Here is a 22,096-nt window from a genome sequence, read left to right on the forward strand (position 1 = left end):
GCCGGAGTTTTCCCTGAATTTAGCCGGCTAAGCGAAAATCCTGCTTCGCAGTATACCCCCCTGGTCCCGACCAGGTTAGCCGCTAAGCATAAGTTACCATGGAGATCTAGCCTGCTAAAAAGAGAACCAGCTTCGTAGGACCGGAAAGCCGGAGTTTTCCCTGAATTTAGCCGGCTAAGCGAAAATCCTGCTTCGTAGTATACCCCCCTGGAGGTTTAGGCGATAGGAAACAAATTGGTGTGTACAAATTTAAAACATATAATTAATACATGGTAGGGGTGTAACGGTTCACAGAAGTCACGTTTCGGTTCGTACCTCGGTTTGGAGGTCACGGTTCGGTACGGTTCGGTACAACAACAAAAAAGCAAAAAAAAGTCCCAAATGCATAATTCCAGGTTTGTTGTTATTTATGTTTGAACAGTAGTGCAAGTTTCAGTTTAAAAATAAAGAACTCTGACATTTTGAATAATTAACTGTTATTGTGTTATTATACCGCACTGTGAATGAATCAAAGTAAATATATAAGTCATCATGAACACATCTGTCCATCAGACAGAGGGCTGCTGTGCCTTCTGTCATCATTAATGGACGTCTCTTTAAAATGACCGCTCAGAGGAGAGGAGTTCTCATTTCTCTAACCGCCTGCTGCTTCCCCTCCTCTCTCCTCGGTTCCCCTCCTCGGCTCCTCCGCTCGCATCTCCTGAGGGCGGGACTAAGTATCGAGGATAGGAGTCGAGGAGGGGAGTCGAGGAGGGGAGTTCGAGAAAGGGCCCATGTCCCATGTCCTCTAGGGGGCTCCGTAGAAAATCACTTGTGTCCATAATGCGCAGCATTAATATATACCCACATGACAGCTCATTGTTACTTTGTAATTCTACTCCACTACAATTCAGAGGTTAACCTGGTATTTTTACTCCACTACATTTATTTTAGTTACTTTGCAGATTCTGATTAATGATGTGAAATATAAACAACCCTTAAATCAGGCTTTAGTTACCCCTGAGTAAAATTCAGGGAAGGTGATTGTCAAGTGCCAACAATCTCTATAGCCGCGTTCACACTGCGGTACTTTTCCCACAAAGGTTCATGCGAACTTAGTTCATGATCGCGTTCACACCAAAAAGAGCCGGTACTAAAAAGTTCATGCGAACCTTTTTACCCCCTCGAAAGTCCCTGCTAGAAAGCAGGGACTTTCGAGCGGCACTTTTTTGAGAAAAGAGCTATATTCCTGATTGGCTGGGCGAATTGCAAACCACGCCCCGTAAAACTCCCAAAAAGTTTTGTGAAGCCGCCATTTTATTATCCTCGCATTAGCATTATTAGCATTAGCATTAGCCCAGCGCAGAAACGCAGAGAGACTAATTTATGGCAACACAAAATAAAACATGGGAGCGGTGGAGATGAGGAGGTGTCGGCGTTCTGGCGATTTACTCGGAAGGCTTCAGTAGAAGCTGCTGGGACTCCCAGCAGCTTCTACTGAAGCCAGTCCCCAACTCCGGGGACTTCCGGCCGGGGACTTTGGGCGGCAGTATACGCCGTGAAGTGGGTTGCGGCCTGCCAGTAAACCCAAAGCAGAAGAAGAAGAAGTGTCGTCAGCGGCTTCATTTGCCTAATCCACCCCCAGGGACTTTTTCTGGTGTGAACGCAATCTGTACTTAGTTCATGCGAACTAAAGAGTTCGCATGAACTAAGTTCGCATGAACCTTTGTGGGAAAAGTACCGCAGTGTGAACGCGGCTTATAAGGTATATTCATTACTCGTTATTCTCTACTAATAGTTAATTAAAGACTGTATATAATGGTTATTTTGCACATCCCTTTCAAGATTTCAAGATTTTCTAAGGTTTATTGACATATCATACACACATAATTCAATAACGTGCTTTAACCACTAGGCGGCGCACACAAGGTACACACAGCCATAATAACTTTGTATTATCAGTGTAGGACACTTGTGTATGTACAACATCTGAAGATGTGTAGTTTTATTCATGTTTTCACATAATTTTCAGGATATTGCTATATTATTTCACATGTTTTACTTCTAATATCTGATTTGTAAAAAATCACAGATAGAAAGGTATATCCATCATTTAATGGTAAGCTATTGAAATTCTGAATCCATAGGTGTGTGTCCCATCACCCAAAACCCCTGACTATTCTTTCAACGCATTATTGTATTTACATTCTTATATTCAAATAAAATCAGCAATATCTTTAAAAACTACAAGTCCTTTTCTAGCAGCTGTGCACCGTTATGGTGTAAATACAGCCTAGCTACCAATTGGATCAAATATAAAAATCAGCCGAATTATTATTGATACTGCAAGGAGACGTATTGTGTGAAGATATACATGTATGTAATGTATACTTCCTCGCTCTTGAGGCATTTGGCAGGCATTAGGAGTGTTTCTACACGGACCACTATTGCGGTAAGCATGTTGTAACTTCCGGTTGTTGTTTTCATCTCCGGGTATCCCGCGTGCCTGTTCTGTTGCTGATAGCTTATTATCTTAACTTAATCGATCGTTTTAAAACTCTTGATCACGGCAACTGCCTGACATTGTAATCACACGTTACTACAGCTTAAGCACTCACAACTCTCCTTCTCTTAGCGACTGTAACTCCACAGTTGCCTACGCTCTTTTCGGGTTTGCTAACGGTAGCTACTTTAGCTTGATAGCTACAGTATAGCCATGGCTCTTTCCAAACCCTCGGGTGCTATTTCCTGCTCTAACTGTCTCATGTTTGGTTACTTCCCTACCTCCTCTACTGGTACCGATACATGTGTTAAATGTAGTATAGTTGTTAGGTTGGAGGCGGGAATCATAGCCATAGAAGCCCGGCTCCGCATCTTAGAAAGTAACTCAGCTACAGTAAAAACCCATGTTAGCCGGTGCGGACCGGCAAAAGGTAGCTCCTCTTAGCCGTCCCCCGGCAACTCCCGAGCAGCAGGGCGACTGGGTGACTGTTCAGAAGGGGCATAACACGAAACCCGCAGGTCCCCACCAACCCGTTCACGTATACAGATATTCCCCACTCAGCGAGACACCCGCTGAGAAGCCAACTCTGGTTATTGGTAGCTCTATAGAGAACCGCAGTGACGCGTCCTAAAACCCGGAAGTAAGTTAGCATTTTTACCACGTCCGGTTCCTTCGATAAAAAGCAATGCAATTTCTCCATAGGATTTTGGAAAATAGCTCCAAATAAGGTCTGTGTTTGACACAAATTGAAGAGACAGATCACGCTTTGTTCTACGACATTAAATAGATCAGCAGTGACCCCGCTGGTGATTTTTGAAGAGTTTACGTGTCTGAAAAACGATGGTTGTTAACAAGTGGCTGAATAGGACTACAGAAGTTGTCCAGGCCGTTTTACGTCATAAGTTTGTTTGCCCTGTTCTGAGCAAGTACCTGCCTCCTGCAAACTGTTCAAACAAACACTTCAACTTGTACCATTTACAATCTGTATGTTTGAATATGGATCTTAAGTTGGCGTGACGTTGAAGCAGCGACCCTGCTGTAGTTCCTTTATAGCATAACGTTAGCATTTTGCTTCTTGCGACTAGATTTATGCTTAGAAAATTATAAAAGTAGGATAGACATGTGGATATTATCCGGCTGAACAAAACGTGATCCGTCTCTTAGATGTGTGTCAACCACAGACCTTATTTTGAGCTATTTTCCAAAATCCTATGGAGAAATTGCATTGCGTTTTTGACGAAGGAACCGGAAGGAGTTTACATACGGGTTTTAGGACGCGTCACTGCGGTTCTCTATTATGAGACACGTGAATTTAGAGACCGAAGCCTCCACAGTCATATGCATTCCGGGGGCCAGAGCGGGCGACGTTGAGGCGCATCTTAAACTGCTGGCTAAAAATAAACGTAAATACAGTAGGATTGTTATTCACGTCGGTGGTAATGATGTTCGTTTAAGCCAATCAGAATGCACCAAACTTAATGTGGAGTCGGTGTGTAGTTATGCTAAAACAATGTCGGACACCGTAATCTTCTCTGGTCCCCTCCCCAATCTGATCAATGATGACATGTATAGCCGCATGTCATAATTTCAGCGCTGGTTGTCTTGGTGGTGCCCAGCAAACAATGTGGGCTTCGTAAATAATTGGACAGCTTTCTGGGGAAAACCTGGTCTGATTAAGAGAGACGGCATTCATCCTACTTTGGAAGGTGCAGATCTCATTTCGGCAAACATTTCAGGGCTTTGTGGACGTAATCCATGACAAACTGGAGTTGAGACCAGGAGGCGGAGTCGTTGTTTTACACGCTTCTCTGCGCTCTCTCCTAGGCAGTCATCCATAGGAATCCCGAACCCAATAAAATACCCAATATTAACGGTGTGTGTGTCTGCCCAAGGACAATTTAAGGTAAAACCTAATAGAGGTGTCATACATAATAACCTAATAAAAGTAAATGTAACAACTACTACAGTGCAACAAAACAGGAAGATTAAATGTGGTCTCTAGACATAAGATCTCTAGCATCTAAAGCAATATTGGTAAATGATTTAATATCAGATTATAATATTGATATATGCTGTCTCACTGAAACTTGGTTGAGACATGAAGAATATGTCAGCATAAATGAGGCCACTCCACCCAGCCATATCAATACTCATATTGCCCGAGGCATGGGCCGAGGAGGTGGAGTTGCAGCAATCTTTGACTCAAGTTTACTTATCAATACTAAACCAAAATTAAATTATACCTCCTTTGAAAGCCTCGCTTTTAGTCTTACGCATCCGACCTGGAAAACTTTGCAGCCAATCTTATTTGTTACAGTGTACCGTGCACCAGGTCCTTATTCAGAATTCTCTGAGTTTTTATCAACTTTGGTACTTAAAACAGATAAAGTAATTATCGTAGGTGACTTTAATATTCATGTTGACGATGATAAAAATAGCCTTACTGTTGCATTTAACTCTATTAGATTCTGTTGGTTTCTGTCAGAGTGTAAATAAACCAACCTACTGCTATAATCACACTCTCGACCTTGTTCTGACTTATGGTATTGAAATTGAGCAACTATTAGTCGAACCGCATAATCCTGCTTTATCCAACCATTTCTTAGCAACTTTTGAAGTACTATTACGAGACTACAAAGCATTAGTCAAAACCTCCTGCAGCAGAAACCTATCTGTTAGTGCTATAGCCAAATTTAAGGAAGAGATTCCACCAATACTTAACTCGATAGCATGTCTGCATGTAAGGGAGGAAACTTATACAAAATGTACACCACCCCAAATTGATCATGTTGTTGATAGTGCTACAGATGCGCTGCGAATAAAATTAGACTCTGTTGCTCCTTTGAAAAAGAAGAAAATAAAACAACATAGATGAGCTCCATGGCATAATGCCGAAACCCGCAAAATAAAGCAAAAGTCGAGACAACTTGAAAGGATATGGCGTTCCACTAAACTTGAAGAATCTCGTTTAATTTGGCATATTACTCTCAATGAATATAAGAAAGCACTGCGTAAAGCGAGAGCAGCCTATTACTCTTCATTAATAGATGAGAATAAGAATAATGCAAGATTTCTTTTCAGCACTGTAGCCAGGCTGACAGAGAGCCATAGCTCGATTGAGCCTTCTATTCCCATAGCACTCAGTAGTAATGATTTGATGTGCTTTTTTAACGATAACATTTTTACTCTTAGAAACAAAATTAATGACCTCTTGCCTTTGACCAGTATAGTGTTATCAACAGCTCCCGGAAACGTAAGTTCTAAATATTACACTAGATAGTAAACTAGAATGCTTTTCCATTAAGCCATTAACCTTAAACAATTAAATTCAATGATTCTTTCTTCTAAACCAGGGGTATTCAACTAAAATTCAACGAGGTCCAGTTAGAGAAAATCTCCCCATGCAAAGGTCCGGAACATCAAAATGTCTAAGTTGCTTTATGAATTAGTGTGATATATATCAAATAAAGAAAGTACAATTCAAAAACAACTATTTATTGTCAATTAGCATTGAACTATACAGATATACAGTAAATACTGTGGATATGTGTAATGTTCCTCTCGGGCTGCATTTAAAATGAAATAGAGAAAATAAATAAAATAGCTTTTGAAAATATGTGCATCTTAAAAGTGCTTGATTTTAGATAAATAAAATAAAGTGTAGCAGCAGCTTGAGTTTTTCTTTTTCTTTGTTAACCATTTCACATCATGACTTAACAGTTTCAGACGATTATAGAACAATATCAGTCTTTAAACATCATAACAATTGAACCGTTTCAACGTTTCTCTTTCTTTCCCTCTTATATTGCAGTCCCTCACTCACTTTGTTTAAATTCAGTGCGAGAATTGAGCTCGAGCTTGTCCTGCCAGGAGTTTGTAAATCTGGGCTGAAATGGTGTCAGGGCCATTCTCATACACATGCAGGTGCTCATTGGTTACAGTTAGGCCGCAAGGTTAACCTCGAAAAGTCCTTTAGAAAAGAAATCCCGCTCCACAGAAGTGGAACTACACAATCTTTAGTTCATAAAAAAGAACGAGTCATGCTTATCCACCAAAAAAAAAGTTCGTCGCTAAAATTCCTGTGAATTCTTCTAGGCACGTAATTATTGGCTGAACTAGTCCCTTCAAAGCGTAATAATATCTTGGTCAAAAGTAGTGCCACGGTTCGTCACGTGATCGTGCTCCACCAATTGGGTAGCTGCATATTGTCAACAGAAGTGAAAGATGGCCGCCTACATGGTTACACTAAACCAGACCAAATGGATTCTAAACAGTGCTGTATGCTTGTTTTATGTCATGTTTTGTCATATGTCTTAATACATCACTAAGTCCGAGGTATTTGCGTTATATACGCGGTAGTGATGGCAAAATGAAGCTTTGAATGAAGCTTCGAACCACTTGGACAATTGTGTCGGAAATAGGTTCATTTCTCGAAGCTTCAGTTACAGCGACCTCTCCTGGCGAAGTGCAAGGCTGCAGTGGGTTTAACGTATCTTTGCCTTGAAAAATATTCGATGCACACACACACTAAGACTGAATATCATGTTCTATTTGAAATTAAAGATTGATAATTGTGTGTATTGGGTTATTGAGAAGAGACTAGAGAGTGCTGGACCTTTTTTTGGGCTGAGAGGGCCTTTTATCAGTTATTAAAGTATTAAAGTTGAAAAGCAATGATTAAAAGTGTAACTATTCCGGGCTTTGAACCAGCTGCGCGGAGGACATCGCCGCACCCTGGCCGCCAGCTCTATCCACTGGGCTATCTATTCCTTAGACCATTAAACTGTTTTTAATTTTATATTACTCATTTTCTTTTTGTTCACAGCTTCTCCACATTTCGAAGTGTTTCACGAGCCATAACGACCTATCTTTCTTCCTGGCTTGCTCTATAATGATCCAATTCAAATGCAATGCCAACAACAACTCAACAGCAACAACAACCCACACATTGCGCATTGTTTAGAGCGGTTATAAAGTTTTGAAAAGCTCAAATTTGAAACGGTTTCAACCTGTCACCTGTCAGAATCGAGACGAGGCAGTGCATTGAATCGCGTGAATGGACCGTGAACCAGTGAATGATTCATTCAGGAAATGAAGCAGTTGCAGAGTTAGGAAAAGGGACCACATTACTCCTGTTCTGGCTGCCTTACACTGGCTCCCTATAGAACACAGGATAGAATTTAAAATTCTTCTTCTCGCCTACAAAGCCCTTAATGGGCAGGCGCCATCTTACCTTAAAGAACTCATTATACCCTACTGTCCTACTAGGGCATTGCGTTCCAAGAATGCAGGGTTGTTGGTTGTTCCTAGAATCTTTAAAAGTACAATGGGAGCCAGAGCCTTTTCTTATCAAGCTCCACATTTGTGGAATCATCTTCCAGTTTGTGTTCGGGCGGCAGACACCCTATCCGTTTTTAAGAGTGCGCTTAAGACCTTCCTTTTTGATAAAGCTTATAGTTAGGGCTGATTAGATTCAGCCCCTAGTTTTGCTGATATAGGCTTAGTTTGTCGGGGGACATCTTACTTCTTCCTTCTCTCTGTCTATACCCGTGTACACTCATGTTCCGATTAACCCAGCTTCCCCAAATGTCTTTCTTTTTGGTGTCTATATACGCTGGGATCCGGAGTCATGGATGATCCTGCGGTCCTGTGTCCTGGATCGCGAGCGCTGGATCTTGAGTCGTGGCTGTGGTCCTGGATCATAGGTCCTGGATGGATATCCTCGTGGATTCATCTTCCTATTATACACACATGCATTTCCAAACATTTGGACTACCTATGTTGCAAATGTATTATCTTTTCAATTTACACACGGCATCTATTGCACGTCTGTCCGTCCTGGGAGAGGGATCCCTCCTCTGTTGCTCTCCCTGAGGTTTCTCCCATTTTTCCCTTTAAACTGGGTTTTCTTTGGAAGTTTTTCCTTGTACGATGTGAGGGTCTAAGGACAGAGGGTGTCGTATTGTCATACTGATATTCTGTACACACTGTGAAGACCACTGAGACAAATGTAACATTTGTGATATTGGGCTATATAAATAAACATTGATTGATTGATTGATTGATTGCTGGTTCGGACGTCACATGTCACGTGACTTGAAGCAGTTGCTGCTTCGGACGTCACATGTCACGTGATTTGAAGCAAGCTTCGAAGCACTGCTTCTATGGAATAGGAAGTCCAGGGTTGAAGCTCCGTTCGAAGCTTCAGTGTCAAACTGCCATCACTAATACGCGGTATTTGTGAGAGGTTTTACTATCTGGGAACGGAGTTGACCATCGAATCAACATTGGCTAGCAGCGTTTATCAGCCAACTCCAGCTACAACAACATTCCTGGGCCCTTTCTCATTTCATCAAATCCCCCTCCTCGACTCCTCGGTCCTCCGGTAGTGACCCGGAAATGAATTTCAGCGCGCCATGTTGAAGGACATCTAATTTCTCTAAATGCACTTCGAGGACCGAGGATCGAGCGTCGAGGAGGCTCTCTGGAGGAGCTATAACCGAGGATACACTGATGGGTCCTCCACGGCTGCTTCGTGGATGCATTTCCGACAACAGAGATGTTTCAAAGAATCGTGACGCACGGCCGGACTTATCTCAGCCAATGACAGCTCTGCATGCATCCCCTGGATATTATTTTATTAACTGCTTTCATCGCGACGCGATGTTTACAGTGAGAACAGCTGTGAGGTCCGTGCAGAAAGCAGAGCAGTGTGTATAATATATATCACTCAGTAGAACAGGCCTACTCTTTTTGCTTTAGTTTAGTAGATATCTACAAACAAAGAGTCGATATTTTTCTAAAACCATTTAGTGCTTCACAATAAAATACACCACGGCTGTAGCCTGTTTTATATGCGTGTGTGTAGTGTAGGTGTGTGTGGTACAGTGTATGCATAGATGCAGCGGACAGACAGTTGTCAGTTGGTTTGGTGTCCTCTGCTTACTTTTAATACTTGTAAATAAAATCTTTGGCCCGTAATTTATTTCCCACATTGTAGCGACCAGAGGGGAGAGAGGGGGATATATCCAGTGACAGTCTCTGATAGTGTTACGTTATTATGAGAGTGCTCTGCTTGATTCTGAAATTGTATATATTTATATAAATATATACATATATATATGTGTGTGTGTGTCCGCATCTGTAGCCATTATTGTCTCATTATACCGCACTGTGAATGAATCAAAGTAAATATATAAGTCATGAACACATCTGTCCATCAGACAGAGGGCTGCTGTGCCTCCTGTCATCATTAATGGACGTCTCTTTAAAATGACCGCTCAGAGGAGAGGAGTTCTCATTTCTCTAACCGCCTGCTGCTTCCCTCCTCTCTCCTCGGCAGGGGCGGATCTACCGGGGTGGCATGGGGTGGCAACTGCCACCCTAAACAATAGCCTTGCCACCCCAGTTGGCATCTTTGTTTTGAAAAAAAAGTGGTGGCTCATCGGACATTTATGAGCGAAAGTCTCTAATGTCCGAGTGCAAGTGAATGCACCACAAGATGCACGTCATGTAACCCCTCCCCCGGTCCTGGCGCGAGAGTGGAAATATGATTGGTGGCGAATTCACTTGAACGGGGGGACGGCGCAAAACGAGAAGCCTTTCGTTCGGACCCAAGCACTGAAGGAATGAGGTAGTTGCGGTCTACAATGACAGAGAAGAGAATGTCAAGTTTGGCTGTACTCAGCATTGAATCAAAACGCACTACAGCTGTTGATCTTAATAAGTTTGTGAGGCGTTTTGCTGAACAAAATAGTAATCGCCGCATTCAGCTGTCATAGACATGCCAACTTGATGCTCTGCTCACGGATGACTCGATGAGAATAACAAACTGTTAAGATGATGACCTTGTATGCGTGTATATATTTTTTTCTTTGAGGGGGTCTGCCCCCAAAAAACAGTTTTAAGTCCTGAGAAAGTAAAATAAGACGGTGTGTAAAACTACACTGCCCAGCCAACAGAAAGTAACCACTAGGCCAGCAGGTAAGGACCTTCCACTGGATAATAACTGCAGCGATGTATTTGTTTTAGCTGAATACAGGTTTTTTAACCCTAACTGATGCAGTTAGTCACTTCTTTAATGTTTGTTCTTTCTGATGTAAAGTCAAGGTTGTAACTGTATATCAATAATGATATAATTACTTGTTTTTCAAATTTGAAGGAGGGTGAGCAAGCATCTTGATGAACATTCATCATTAACTCCTCCAAAAAATATAGTTTATTCAATAATAAATGAATATGTGAATCATAACAGTTCTTCACTATATCTGTAAAGCGTCTTTGAGCACCTGTAAAAACGCTAACAAATTAAATCTATTATTATTATTATTATTATTTATTAACAGTGATTGACAGCTGATAGGAATAATATGATTGTTAATAGTATCATATTCATTCAGACAAACATCGATGAGACAGTTAATTAATGTACTTATTGCAGCAGTCTGCATAGATTTGGTTCCCCTGCTGGTCTAAGAGTGAGACAAACTCATTCAGTTATTGTTCAGTAAAAATTCATTAAATTACGTCTGCCACCTTATATGTAAGGCTTTACTGATGTGCCACAATAATAATAATATCACCTATGTGATTGAGTTAAAATATTAATATTGTGGCTTTCCAAGTTAAAATTGATATTAGGGGTGTAACGGTTCACAAACATTTCGGTTCGGTACGTACCTTGTTTTTAGGTCACGGTTCGGTTCAATACGTTTTCGGTACAGCAGAAAAAATTATCACAAAACATTAAATATTTTTTTTTAATTATTATTAAACTGTGACTAATGTATTCAAATAAATACAAAATATAGTAAAATAAACATTAAGGTGCAGCATTTCGATGAACTGAAATAATCTGTATTTGAACTGTACTAGTACCTGAGCAGCCAGTTTGACATCAGGACTTGCTTGTCATTGTATTTTCATGTTGTTTAAAGAAAGATGAACTTGTCCACATTGCTGCTGAAGGGCAGATCTGCTGGCACTAACAACGTCTCCTGCTGTGGAGAACACCCTCTCTAGGGACAGAGGCAGCAGATACAGCCAGGTAGCGCTTTGCTAACATGGCAACATAAGGATACTTGGCGTTTGTAATAGCTTTGGCTCGGTCTGAACTCTCTGCGAGTGGTGGAGGCTTACATGCTAGTGGGAGTTGGGTTTTCATTTCAGTCTTTTGGTACCGGTGATATTCACATTCGGGTGATGCCAGCCGCGTAACCAATGTTAGTTGAACAATGCTGACAAACAGCTTTGGTTCGGTCCACCTGTCTTTGTCCGTCATCCTTGTACGTAACTGCGAAACCAAAATGTTCCCAAACTGGAGACTTCAATGATGCTGGAGGATTTTCAGCTCAACTTTATCTGCGTTCGCCATTTCGACAGTTCCTCAAATTACTGACTACATTTGAACGCATTCCTGTGACCAGCTCTCATAGTATGCGTCTCGTTCAATGAAATTACTTGGTCGCTCTATGATATAGATTACTTCCAGAAAGTTGTTCATGTTCTCAATTTTTTACGTTTAATGCTATATTCGTTCAGTACACACGTGTACCGAACCGAAGGGCCCGTACCGAATAATTTCAGTATGGGTACGTGTACCGTTACACCCCTAATTGATTGATATGATTGCGATTTAAATCAGCATATACTTCTGTCAGGGGATGCCACCCCTCAAAATCTCCTGCCACCCTCTTGCCACCCCATGAATATTTGTCTAGATCCACCCCTGCTCCTCGGCTCCTCCGCTCGCATCTCCTGTGGGCGGAACTAAGTATCGAGGATAGGAGTCGAGGAGGGGAGTTAGAGAAATGAGAAAGGGCCCTGGACTACCATGTTCGCATCGCTAGGTTCATTGGCTGAGCTCGTGGATTATTCCATTAGACTGAGGACTTTTTGTCTGTCTGTCTGTTGATATTGTTACCCTGTACACGTTAAATGCACTCTTAAAATAAACATGACTTGATTTCATACATAGCTGCGTCCAAGAAGAAGGTTAACTTGTTACGTTAAGTAATTTAGATCAATAAAAAGCAGTACCAATGACCATTGATTCATTTATTTACTCATTCATCATATAATAATTTGATGAATTACATTATTATTATTATTATTATTATTATAGATTATTATTATAGATATATATATATTATATTATTATATATATAGATTATTATTATAGATATATATATATATATTATATTATTATTATTATAGATATATATAGATTATTATTATAGATATATATAATATATATATATAATATATATATATATTATTATAGATTATTATTATAGATATATATTATATTATTATTATTATTATTATTATTATTGTAATATGATAATATTGTATTTGTAACTTCAAAATCAATGCCACTGTCATGGAGGGTGTACAGTCTGTTGATGTTGTTGAAGACCTGCAGTGTGATATTGGTAAAATAATTAACCTTTTCGTGCTTCACAGACGTAATATGCATGTAACAATGTTTGTGTGTTGATAATGTTGACTTTTTGAGACTTTCTGGTGCGGTCGCCATTTTTTCCAAATCTGTTTGTTGATACCGGTATATGCAGCTACCCAATTGGTGTAGCACGATCACGTGACGGACCGTGGCACTACTTTTGACCAAGATATTATTACGCTTTGAAGGGACTAGTTCAGCCAATAATTACGTGCCTAGAAGAATTGACAGGAATTTTAGCGACAAACTTTTTTTTGGTGGATAAGCATGACTCGTTCTTTTTTATGAACTAAAGATTGTGTAGTTCCACTTCTGTGGAGCGGGATGAAAGTAACGATAACAGGGTTCACCTTATGGCCTAAGTGATGCAAACACAGGTATGGTGAAAAAAGAGAGAACTATTCGAAGCCGAAAAAAAACTGCGTAATATACCATCTGACAAAGGCCTGTGCTATAATGCTTCAATTAACTGGCTATTATTTATAATATACTCAGATCAATAGGAGACAGAGATGTTAAGTTATAAATCAAGGGTTTTTATTATTATTTACAGCAGGGGTGGGGAACCTTTTTCCTTTCAATTTTTACAACATCCTCCGAGGGTCGTACAAATGATTGAACTCAACCTCTGCTTAAAAAAACTAAAATCACAGCCCATTCATTTGGCCTTTCTTTCATGCTGTGTAAAGAAAAAGCAACCAATCCAGATATCTTACGATGACTCACGTACGCATGCATGCACGTGCATGGTTGTGGCATGACCACCAAAACAAAGATATGGACACAAGATGTGTGCAAATGTATTTAGTATCCTATCCATGTGAACATGATTTAAGTGGGGGGGGGGGGACCTAACCTCCTCTAGGGGGGTCCGGGGGCATGCTCCCCCGGGAAGATTTGTTTTTTAAATATTGAAGTTAAAAGCATCAATCTGGTGCACTTTGAGAGCAACATGAGGAGATCTATGGATACATCTTTCAACGCCCATATGAAACAGAACTGTATACAGATTTTTCTTTTTGGATATTTTACAAATCACTCCCCTTTTAAACTGTATTCTTGTTATTTTTTTAACAACTTTTTTGTTACTGTCATATAGTATTTAAACTCTTCGGTTCTCCACGAATTACACAAGTCACCCAAATCAGCGTTAAAAATCCCCTATTAATGTATTGATTATAGCTCCGGGTCCGTATAGGTCGGCCTCTGGGTCCGGATCCGGACCGCGGTCCGCCTGTTGCCGACCCCTGTTCTAAACCATCAACGTGCATGTTAGACCCAATTCCAACTAAGCTGTTGAAGGAAGTGTTTCCATTAATTAGCACTTCTTTATTAAATATTATGAATATGTCTTTATTATCAGGCTATGTTCCACAATCATTCAAAGTAGCAGTGATAAAACCGCTTCTTGAAAAGCACAACCTCGATCCAGAGGTTTTAGCCAACTATAGACCTATTTCTAATCTTCCGTTCCTCTCAAAAATTCTTGAGAAAGCGCTCACAAAACAGCTGTGTGATTACTTAAAAAACAATGATTTATTTGAAGATTTTCAGTCTGGCTTTAGAACACATCATAGCACAGAGACAGCTCTGGTTAAAGTCACAAATGAAATTCTAATAGCCTCAGACAAGGGACATGACTCTATTCTTGTTTTGCTCGATCTCAGTGCTGCATTTGATACTATCGACCATGATATCCTATTGCAAAGATTAGAGCACTTAGTTGGCATACAGGGAACTGCTTTAGGCTGGTTTAGGTCCTATCTATCTGAACGCTCTCAGTTTGTACGTGTCAACGATGAATCTTCCACGCAAACCAAAGTTAGCCATGGAGTGCCACAGGGCTCAGTGCTCGGACCTATTTTGTTCACATTATATATGCTTCCGTTAGGCAATATTATAAGGAATCATTCTGTAAACTTTCATTGTTATGCGGATGATACTCAACTATATTTATCAATCAAGCCTGATGAAATTAATCATCTAAATAAAATTCAAGACTGCCTCAAGGACTTAAAAACGCGGATGACCTTACATTTTTTGATGTTAAACACGACCAAAACTGAAGTTATTGTACTTGGCCCGAAGAATCTACGAAACAAATTATCTAAAGATATACTAACTATGGATGGCATTAATTTGACCTCCAGTGAGACTGTAAGGAATCTTGGTGTTATATTTGATCAGGATTTATCCTTTAACGCCCACATAAAATCAATTTCCAGGACCGCCTACTTCCATCTACGTAACATTGCAAAAATCAGGCATATCTTGCCTCAAAACGATGCAGAGAAACTAGTCCATGCATTTGTTACTTCAAGGCTGGATTATTGTAACTCCTTATTATCAGGGTGTACCAAGAAGTCAGTCAAGTCGCTTCAGCTGATTCAAAATGCTGCAGCTCGTGTACTAACCAGAGTTAGGAAAAGGGACCACATTACTCCTGTTCTGTCTGCCTTACACCAGAGATGGAGTACTCGAGTCCTGGACTCGGACTCGAGTCGGACTTGAGTGCCGATTTTCGGGACTCGTGACTCGACTCGGACTCGCGCACTGATTGACGCGACTCGGACTTGGACTCGTGAATTCTCGCACAGGATGACTTGGACTCGGACTCGTGAAGTCCCCCCCCCCACGATGACTCGGACTCGACTCGTACATTGACACTCCGACTTGGACTCGGACTCGAGCACATTTTCTCTGGAGTCTGATGTCCTCTATCCTGTATGGCGAGTTCACGTACTGGGCCCCGCTATTCCAGTCTAGAGATGTCTACAGACACACCCCGCATCGTGCTGTATGCTTTCACACATTCTGCTTCCAAAGAGCAGCGCAAAATGCTCGTTATGTGGAAACAATATAGAAGAGAAGGCTCCGTAACACATTACTCTAAGGATCGAGTTCAGACATATAGGCTGTCTTGAACACTATCATCAGAGTAACGTGATCTAATCAATAAATAAAGATTCAGCCGATAACGAAAGCACATACTTAACGTCATTTTGCATGCTAAGTAGCCATGTGCTTTCTGGGGATAAATCTTTATCTGTAAACTGATTTAACCCGTAAAAGTTCCTTCAAAATAAGAGTCCCGATCTTATTACTATCAAAATAAAAGTGCAAAACGAAAACTTTACCATAGGAAAATATTGGTGTACAAATATAATCACTTCTCTAAAAGGTAACTCATTTTAAATATAGTTTATTTATATATAATAATAATAATAATATTAATATTAGAAATAAGCTTTATATTTGTATAGCACCTATTACAAGAATTGTAGCCAAACTCGCTTCACAGCAGTTCAATAGACAGGATAACAGCAATGTAGAGAGCAGCTACATTTCAAAACATATATCCACGAAGATTAATACATGAAGACTTGTGACTCGGACTTGACTTGGACTCTTCTTAAGTGACTCGGAATTGGACTCGGACTCGAACACAGGTAATGATGATTCGGACTCGGACTCGACTTGGACACTCCTTGGGTGACTCGGACTTGGACTCTGACTCGACTACGACTCTCCCTTGGTGACTCGGACTTGGACTCGGACTCGAAGAGTGGTGACTCGAGGGTGACTTGGACTCGTGAATTGGTGACTTGACTGGCTCCCTATAGAACACAGGATAGAATTTAAAATTCTTCTTCTCGCCTACAAAGCCCTTAATGGGCAGGCGCCATCTTACCTTAAAGAACTCATTATACCCTACAGTCCTACTAGGGCATTGCGTTCCAAGAATGCAGTGTTGTTGGTTGTTCCTAGTCTCTAAAAGTACAATGGGAGCCAGAGCCTTTTCTTATCAAGCTCCACATTTGGGTTCGGGCGGCAGACACCCTATCCGTTTTTAAGAGTGCGCTTAAGACCTTCCTTTTTGATAAAGCTTATAGTTAGGGCTGATTAGATTCAGCCACTAGTTTTGCTGATATAGGCTTAGTTTGTCGGGGATCTTACTTCTTCCTTCTCTCCGTCTATACCTGTGTACTGTCATGTTCCGATTAACCCAGCTTCCCCAAATTTCTTTCTTTTTCGTGTCTATATACGCCGGGATCCGGAGTCATGGATGATCCTGCGGTCCTGTGTCCTGGATCGCGAGCCCTGGATCTTGAGTCGTGGCTGTGGTCCTGGATCATAGGTCCTGGATGGATATCCTTGTGGATTCATCTTCCTATCATACACACATGCATTTCTAAACATTTGGACTACCTATGTTGCAAATGTATTATCTTTTCAATTTACACACGGCATCTATTTCACGTCTGTCCGTCCTGGGAGAGGGATCCCTCCTCTGTTGCTCTCCCTGAGGTTTCTCCCATTTTTCCCTTTAAACTGTGGGTTTTCTCCGGAAGTTTTTCCTTGTACGATGTGAGGGTCTAAGGACAGAGGGTGTCGTATTGTCATACTGATATTCTGTACACACTGTGAAGACCACTGAGACAAATGTAATATTTGTGATATTGGGCTATATAAATAAACATTGATTGATTGATTGAATAGAAATTGAAGATGTTGTTTAATTGTTGATATATTTATGATCCACGTCAAGTATTCAGTTTCGGCGGCATTTCTTCAGTTTTTCCAAAGGTCTTCTCATCAGGGCTCTATAAATAAAGAACTACGGCAGATCTGTAATATGTAATGCAGCCGAACCGTGTATTACAATGCCATTATGTGATTATCCTAGGGGTAAAGTAATGTATTTTCTTTTGTTTACAGAATATCTAATCCCGAGATAGGTGCCTTAAGTAAAACTGGAATATATATATTTTAGAGAGGAAAGTGTCTCCTGATGGACAAAAAGCTTCTCTTGGTGCTCAAGTTATGCTAACCGCTAACTGCTGCTAACAGGGCTAGCAGGTTAACTATCACTTGGTGGGGGGGGGGGAATATGTTGCAGTGTATTAGCTTTCTTGCCAAGAGTTAGATGATAAGATTGATACTATTCTCAGCCTAGCTAGCTCTTTACTCTTGTTCCCAGTATTTTTTTTCTAAGCTAAGCTAACTGTCTGCAATGTTTGAAGTTAGGTGCTGGATTCATTATTGGCCAGCAGCAGTGACTTCCACACTGAAGGTTTAAATGTAGCATTCACACAATAGTGGTATTGAAGTGGAAGATATCAGATTATTGTCAAAACATTTAGTGATTAAAAACAAGATGGACTGTGGTGGTGAACAGAGTTGGGTGTAACGCGTTACAACGCTACAAAGTAACTGTAATAATATTACTTTTGTCGGTAACGGAGTAGTGTAACGCGTTACTTTTATAATTCAGTAATCACACTACAGTTACTAACATTGCCCCGACACGCGTTACTTTGTTACTTTTATAAAATAATCACACTCACTGACAGACAAGAGGGGTTTCCGCCGCAGGTTTATATACATGTAGGCCTATGTAATCTGCGCGACTTGCGAGACCACATCTCCACGTGCAGTGCTGCATAAACATGGCTGAGTCTTTTCATCTGTAAACTCCCTCAACGGGGCCGCTCGCTCTCTTTTGTTGATCGCCCTCTCACGGGTGAACAGTTCACTGTCCCGCTTCATTGTAGGAATTCTGCCATGTCTCTGCCATGTCTCTGCCATGTCTCTCTTTAGTTTGACCATCTCTGTTACTAAGTTATGGAATACTAAATAAATAAGTAATTAGATACCTTACCGTCACTGCGCTCATAAAGAATGATAAGAATAATGCGTCTTTAACTGGTTTCATTAATTAGTGTCTTAACGTTTCACAGACTGTTAGCTTGTTGTGGTAGGCTGGTAGCCTATTTTAGAGCATATAAAAAGAAAGACTTGTGTTATGTCTTCCTTAATGCAATAGTAATTGAGGGTGCAAGTGGAGTCTCGCAGAGGCAAAACTGTGGCGCGCGTACACTGTAGGTGTGCCGCAGTCTGCGTGATCTGCCTGTAGGGAGGGGCGGGCCGGCCCTGCGAGTAAAGTAACAAGTAAATTAACGAGTAAAGTAACGAGTTACTTTATGGAGAGAGTAACGAAGTAGTGTAATATATTGCTTCTTTTTTTTTTTAAAGTAATATGTAATATGTAATATGTTACTTTTTTTTTAGTAACGACCCCATCTCTGGTGGTGAACACATATCCATGAACTTGGCTGCCTTAATATTGTGTGTATTGTTTTCTCACATTAGAAACACCATCACCAAGTTTTACATGCAGTCACCACCACCACCATGCAAAGACAAAATCCCAATCACGTCCAAAACAAAGTCCTTGCCTCGAGAGCTTACCCGCAGTGGTACCTGCCGCCATGGTGGCAGCCACAGGAGACTGGCGCTTACTCACTTTGGACATAAATTTGAACAGAATACCATCTCGTGCCATGGCAAAGAGAATGCGTGGCAGAGGGAACATGGAGCCCAACAGGCTAGGGAGAAGAGGGTTCATGGTTAAGTTGAGGGCATTCTGGGGAAAAAAACATGACACCTGCACAACCGTGAAAGAACAACATGTAGATATGGAGGGAAAACCTCAGAATAACTGGATCATTTGAAAAAGGAGTGATAAAGGGTGGGTCAATTTCTGTAACCAAATTATTATTTGCATCTTTGCTTGTGTCTTTCACAGTTGATTGGTGGAGAAAGATTAGCAGGAGGAATCTCTTTGGTTGCTCCCCATCTCTCACCTGCTACTACACCGGATGTCATAGTGGCAATAAGTGGGGTCTTCGTCTTAGGATTGATTCGGGCTAAGACTTTGAAAAGCACACCATCCTGTGCCATAGCATAGATTACACGAGGCATGGGGAAAATGGAGCCCAGCAGACTGCATGAGACAGCAGAGACATGCAAGACCAACACGTTAGTCAAAAAGCCCCAAAACACGCACATGTACACCAACAATCACATCATCAAAGCTTCAGAGCATGCATAAAGTCAATAAAGCGTCTTTCTTCCCTTTTGGCATTTAGTCATCACTAATTAGTTATCAAAACTCTGATATATGCATTAGAATAGATCAAACTCTGCTTTTAAGGTTAAAATACATATCACTAATGTCAAATTTTCAAGTTTTTAATCGAATTAAGTTGTTTTTTCTCGGTTTTGAGAGCTGGTTTGGAGTTACATTTATAAGGGTAAATGCCGTTGACTACACCCTTAACATCAATTTCAAACTAACTTATCTGAAATCTTCATTGGTTCTAATCAGATTTAAAGAATGCAGATCATGGGATAAGTAAGTGACTGATATCATGTTTGTGAAAAGGTTTGTAGATGGAAAACTGAAAGGAAACTGATACAGCAAACCTCAGGGAAGAAAGACATAATTAAGTAACACCAATATATTTGTATAGACAACCTTATGTATATATGACTTAAATTATACATAGTAAATTACAAACACATGCAGGTGAAAACAGAGAGAATTAAATGGACAATTCCTGCCATTTTATGTGTATGTCCATAATTGATTGAAGCAATAACTTCCTCAGTGAATGCCGGACCATGAACGGGATTTCGTTGCTGTTAAATCTGTTGTTTTTCCTGAATCCAGTGCTGTAATTGAACGTGACGTAGTTGGAGGAATTACAAAACTACAGCCTACATTAGCTTGGATATTTAGTCATCGCTTATGGGAAGCTAGAAATCAGCTAATCGTAGAATACAGCACACACTGAGAAATGCTTTGCTTCATCCGGCTACAATTACCAACAAAAGTGATTGGACATCACCGGAAAATGTTGTGCATTCTCCCTATAAACACTGTGCCTATTATGTCTCATTAGGCAAAAATGAATCAATCCAATAATAAGACAGATAGACAGAGATAAGTGGTCAGAACTTTTGACCACATCTCCTTTACCATTATCACCAATGTATAGCAAGCACATCAATCAGAAATTAAAGTCATATTATAAATTCTGATTGCTCAGATACAGTAAATCTAGCATCTAAATAACATAAATATGTAGTCCTATTTTAGAACAGCAGATCCAGAGCTTACCTAGTGGAGAGGGCACACAGTGAACCTGCAGCGACCACATATTTGGCAGGGCCCCAGCCCACATACTCAAAAGCCATGGGCAGAGGGCTCTTCTCGTCCAGCAGGTAGTAAGGCATCATCAGTGTGAGCGCAGCCGACACACCGAAGTACGCCAGGAAACACACGGTCAGCGACACCACGATGCCGATGGGAATGGCTTTCTGAGGGTTCCTCACCTCCTCGCCTGTTTCACGCAGAGGCACAAACATCTTTACATTGAGCTTAGATGAAATCAGACTATAACCCAACCTTTCAGTGGCTCACCTGTGGTTGCAATGCAGTCAAATCCGACAAAAGCGTAAAAGCAGGTGGCAGCTCCAGCTAAGGTCCCACTGAACCCGAAAGGCATAAATCCTCCTACTCCATAATCACTGGTCACATTGGTCGTCACGGACAAGTTCCTGAAACATCAAACTGAACTCAACACAAAACCAGCCAAAAAGTACATCTGATACTTCACATATAAACCTATACCACAAATGGTTAAGGGTTAATAAATTACCGTTTAACTATGGTGACATTTATGAGGGATTCTTCAGATATCTTCCAGTTCGCCGAATCTCCTTTGACAAAACCAGAAATGATGACGAACAACAGTACAAGCACGTTGACTGAAGTGAAGACTTTGTTGACCCAGGCTGACTCCTTCACCCCAAACGACAGGAGTCCTGGGACAAACAAAAAGGCAAACTAGCTCAATTTTATCTTTTAATGTCCAGTAGTTACAAAGTGTGTCATCATTATTATTCTTATAAATAATTTGGAGTTTCACAATATAACGGTATGGATAACACTAACACCCACCAATGTCACGCCACTATTTTAAAGGAGAATTGCGCAACGAGATGTAAATAGATGATTGTGGGGTGTTTCAGACCAGAGCTAAATGGAGAGATGTACAAACCTCTATTTTCTTTACGTTTTCACAAAAACAGGACCATTTTTAAATCTGGTTAAGATAAACAAATATTGCATAAACCCTTCAACTGTGGACTTTGACAAACAACCAAACACTAGCGCATTGTTAGGTCACACCGACCAATTTTTTTAGCCTGAGGGTCAGAAAGGGGGGTTTATCCAAACTGGACTGGACTGCGATGAATCTGACTACAGGAAATTAATACGAAGTTCTCTCCTCAACTACTGA

At 40.7% G+C, this 22,096-nt stretch overlaps 1 protein-coding gene across 3 annotated transcripts in view; it reads right to left on the reverse strand.

Annotated features, from left to right (window-relative positions):
- The window catches only part of slc7a2 (solute carrier family 7 member 2), a 40,316-nt gene that overhangs the window by 12,548 nt on the left and 5,672 nt on the right, over nucleotides 1–22,096 (reverse strand). For 2 of the 3 annotated variants that reach the window (XM_034093613.1, XM_034093612.1), the window contains exons 4-7: nucleotides 21,452–21,617; nucleotides 21,214–21,350; nucleotides 20,911–21,133; nucleotides 19,592–19,731 (exon numbers count right to left, since the gene is read on the reverse strand). In XM_034093613.1, the coding sequence (XP_033949504.1) occupies nucleotides 19,592–19,731; nucleotides 20,911–21,133; nucleotides 21,214–21,350; nucleotides 21,452–21,617 (666 nt within the window). Of the gene's footprint in view, nucleotides 1–19,196; nucleotides 19,334–19,591; nucleotides 19,732–20,910; nucleotides 21,134–21,213; nucleotides 21,351–21,451; nucleotides 21,618–22,096 lie in introns of all 3 variants that reach the window. The other variant, XM_034093614.1, reaches the window with a different exon arrangement.

Source organism: Pseudochaenichthys georgianus, chromosome 10 (genome assembly GCF_902827115.2).
Source record: "Pseudochaenichthys georgianus chromosome 10, fPseGeo1.2, whole genome shotgun sequence".
Classification (NCBI taxonomy): Eukaryota; Metazoa; Chordata; class Actinopteri; order Perciformes; family Channichthyidae; genus Pseudochaenichthys; species Pseudochaenichthys georgianus.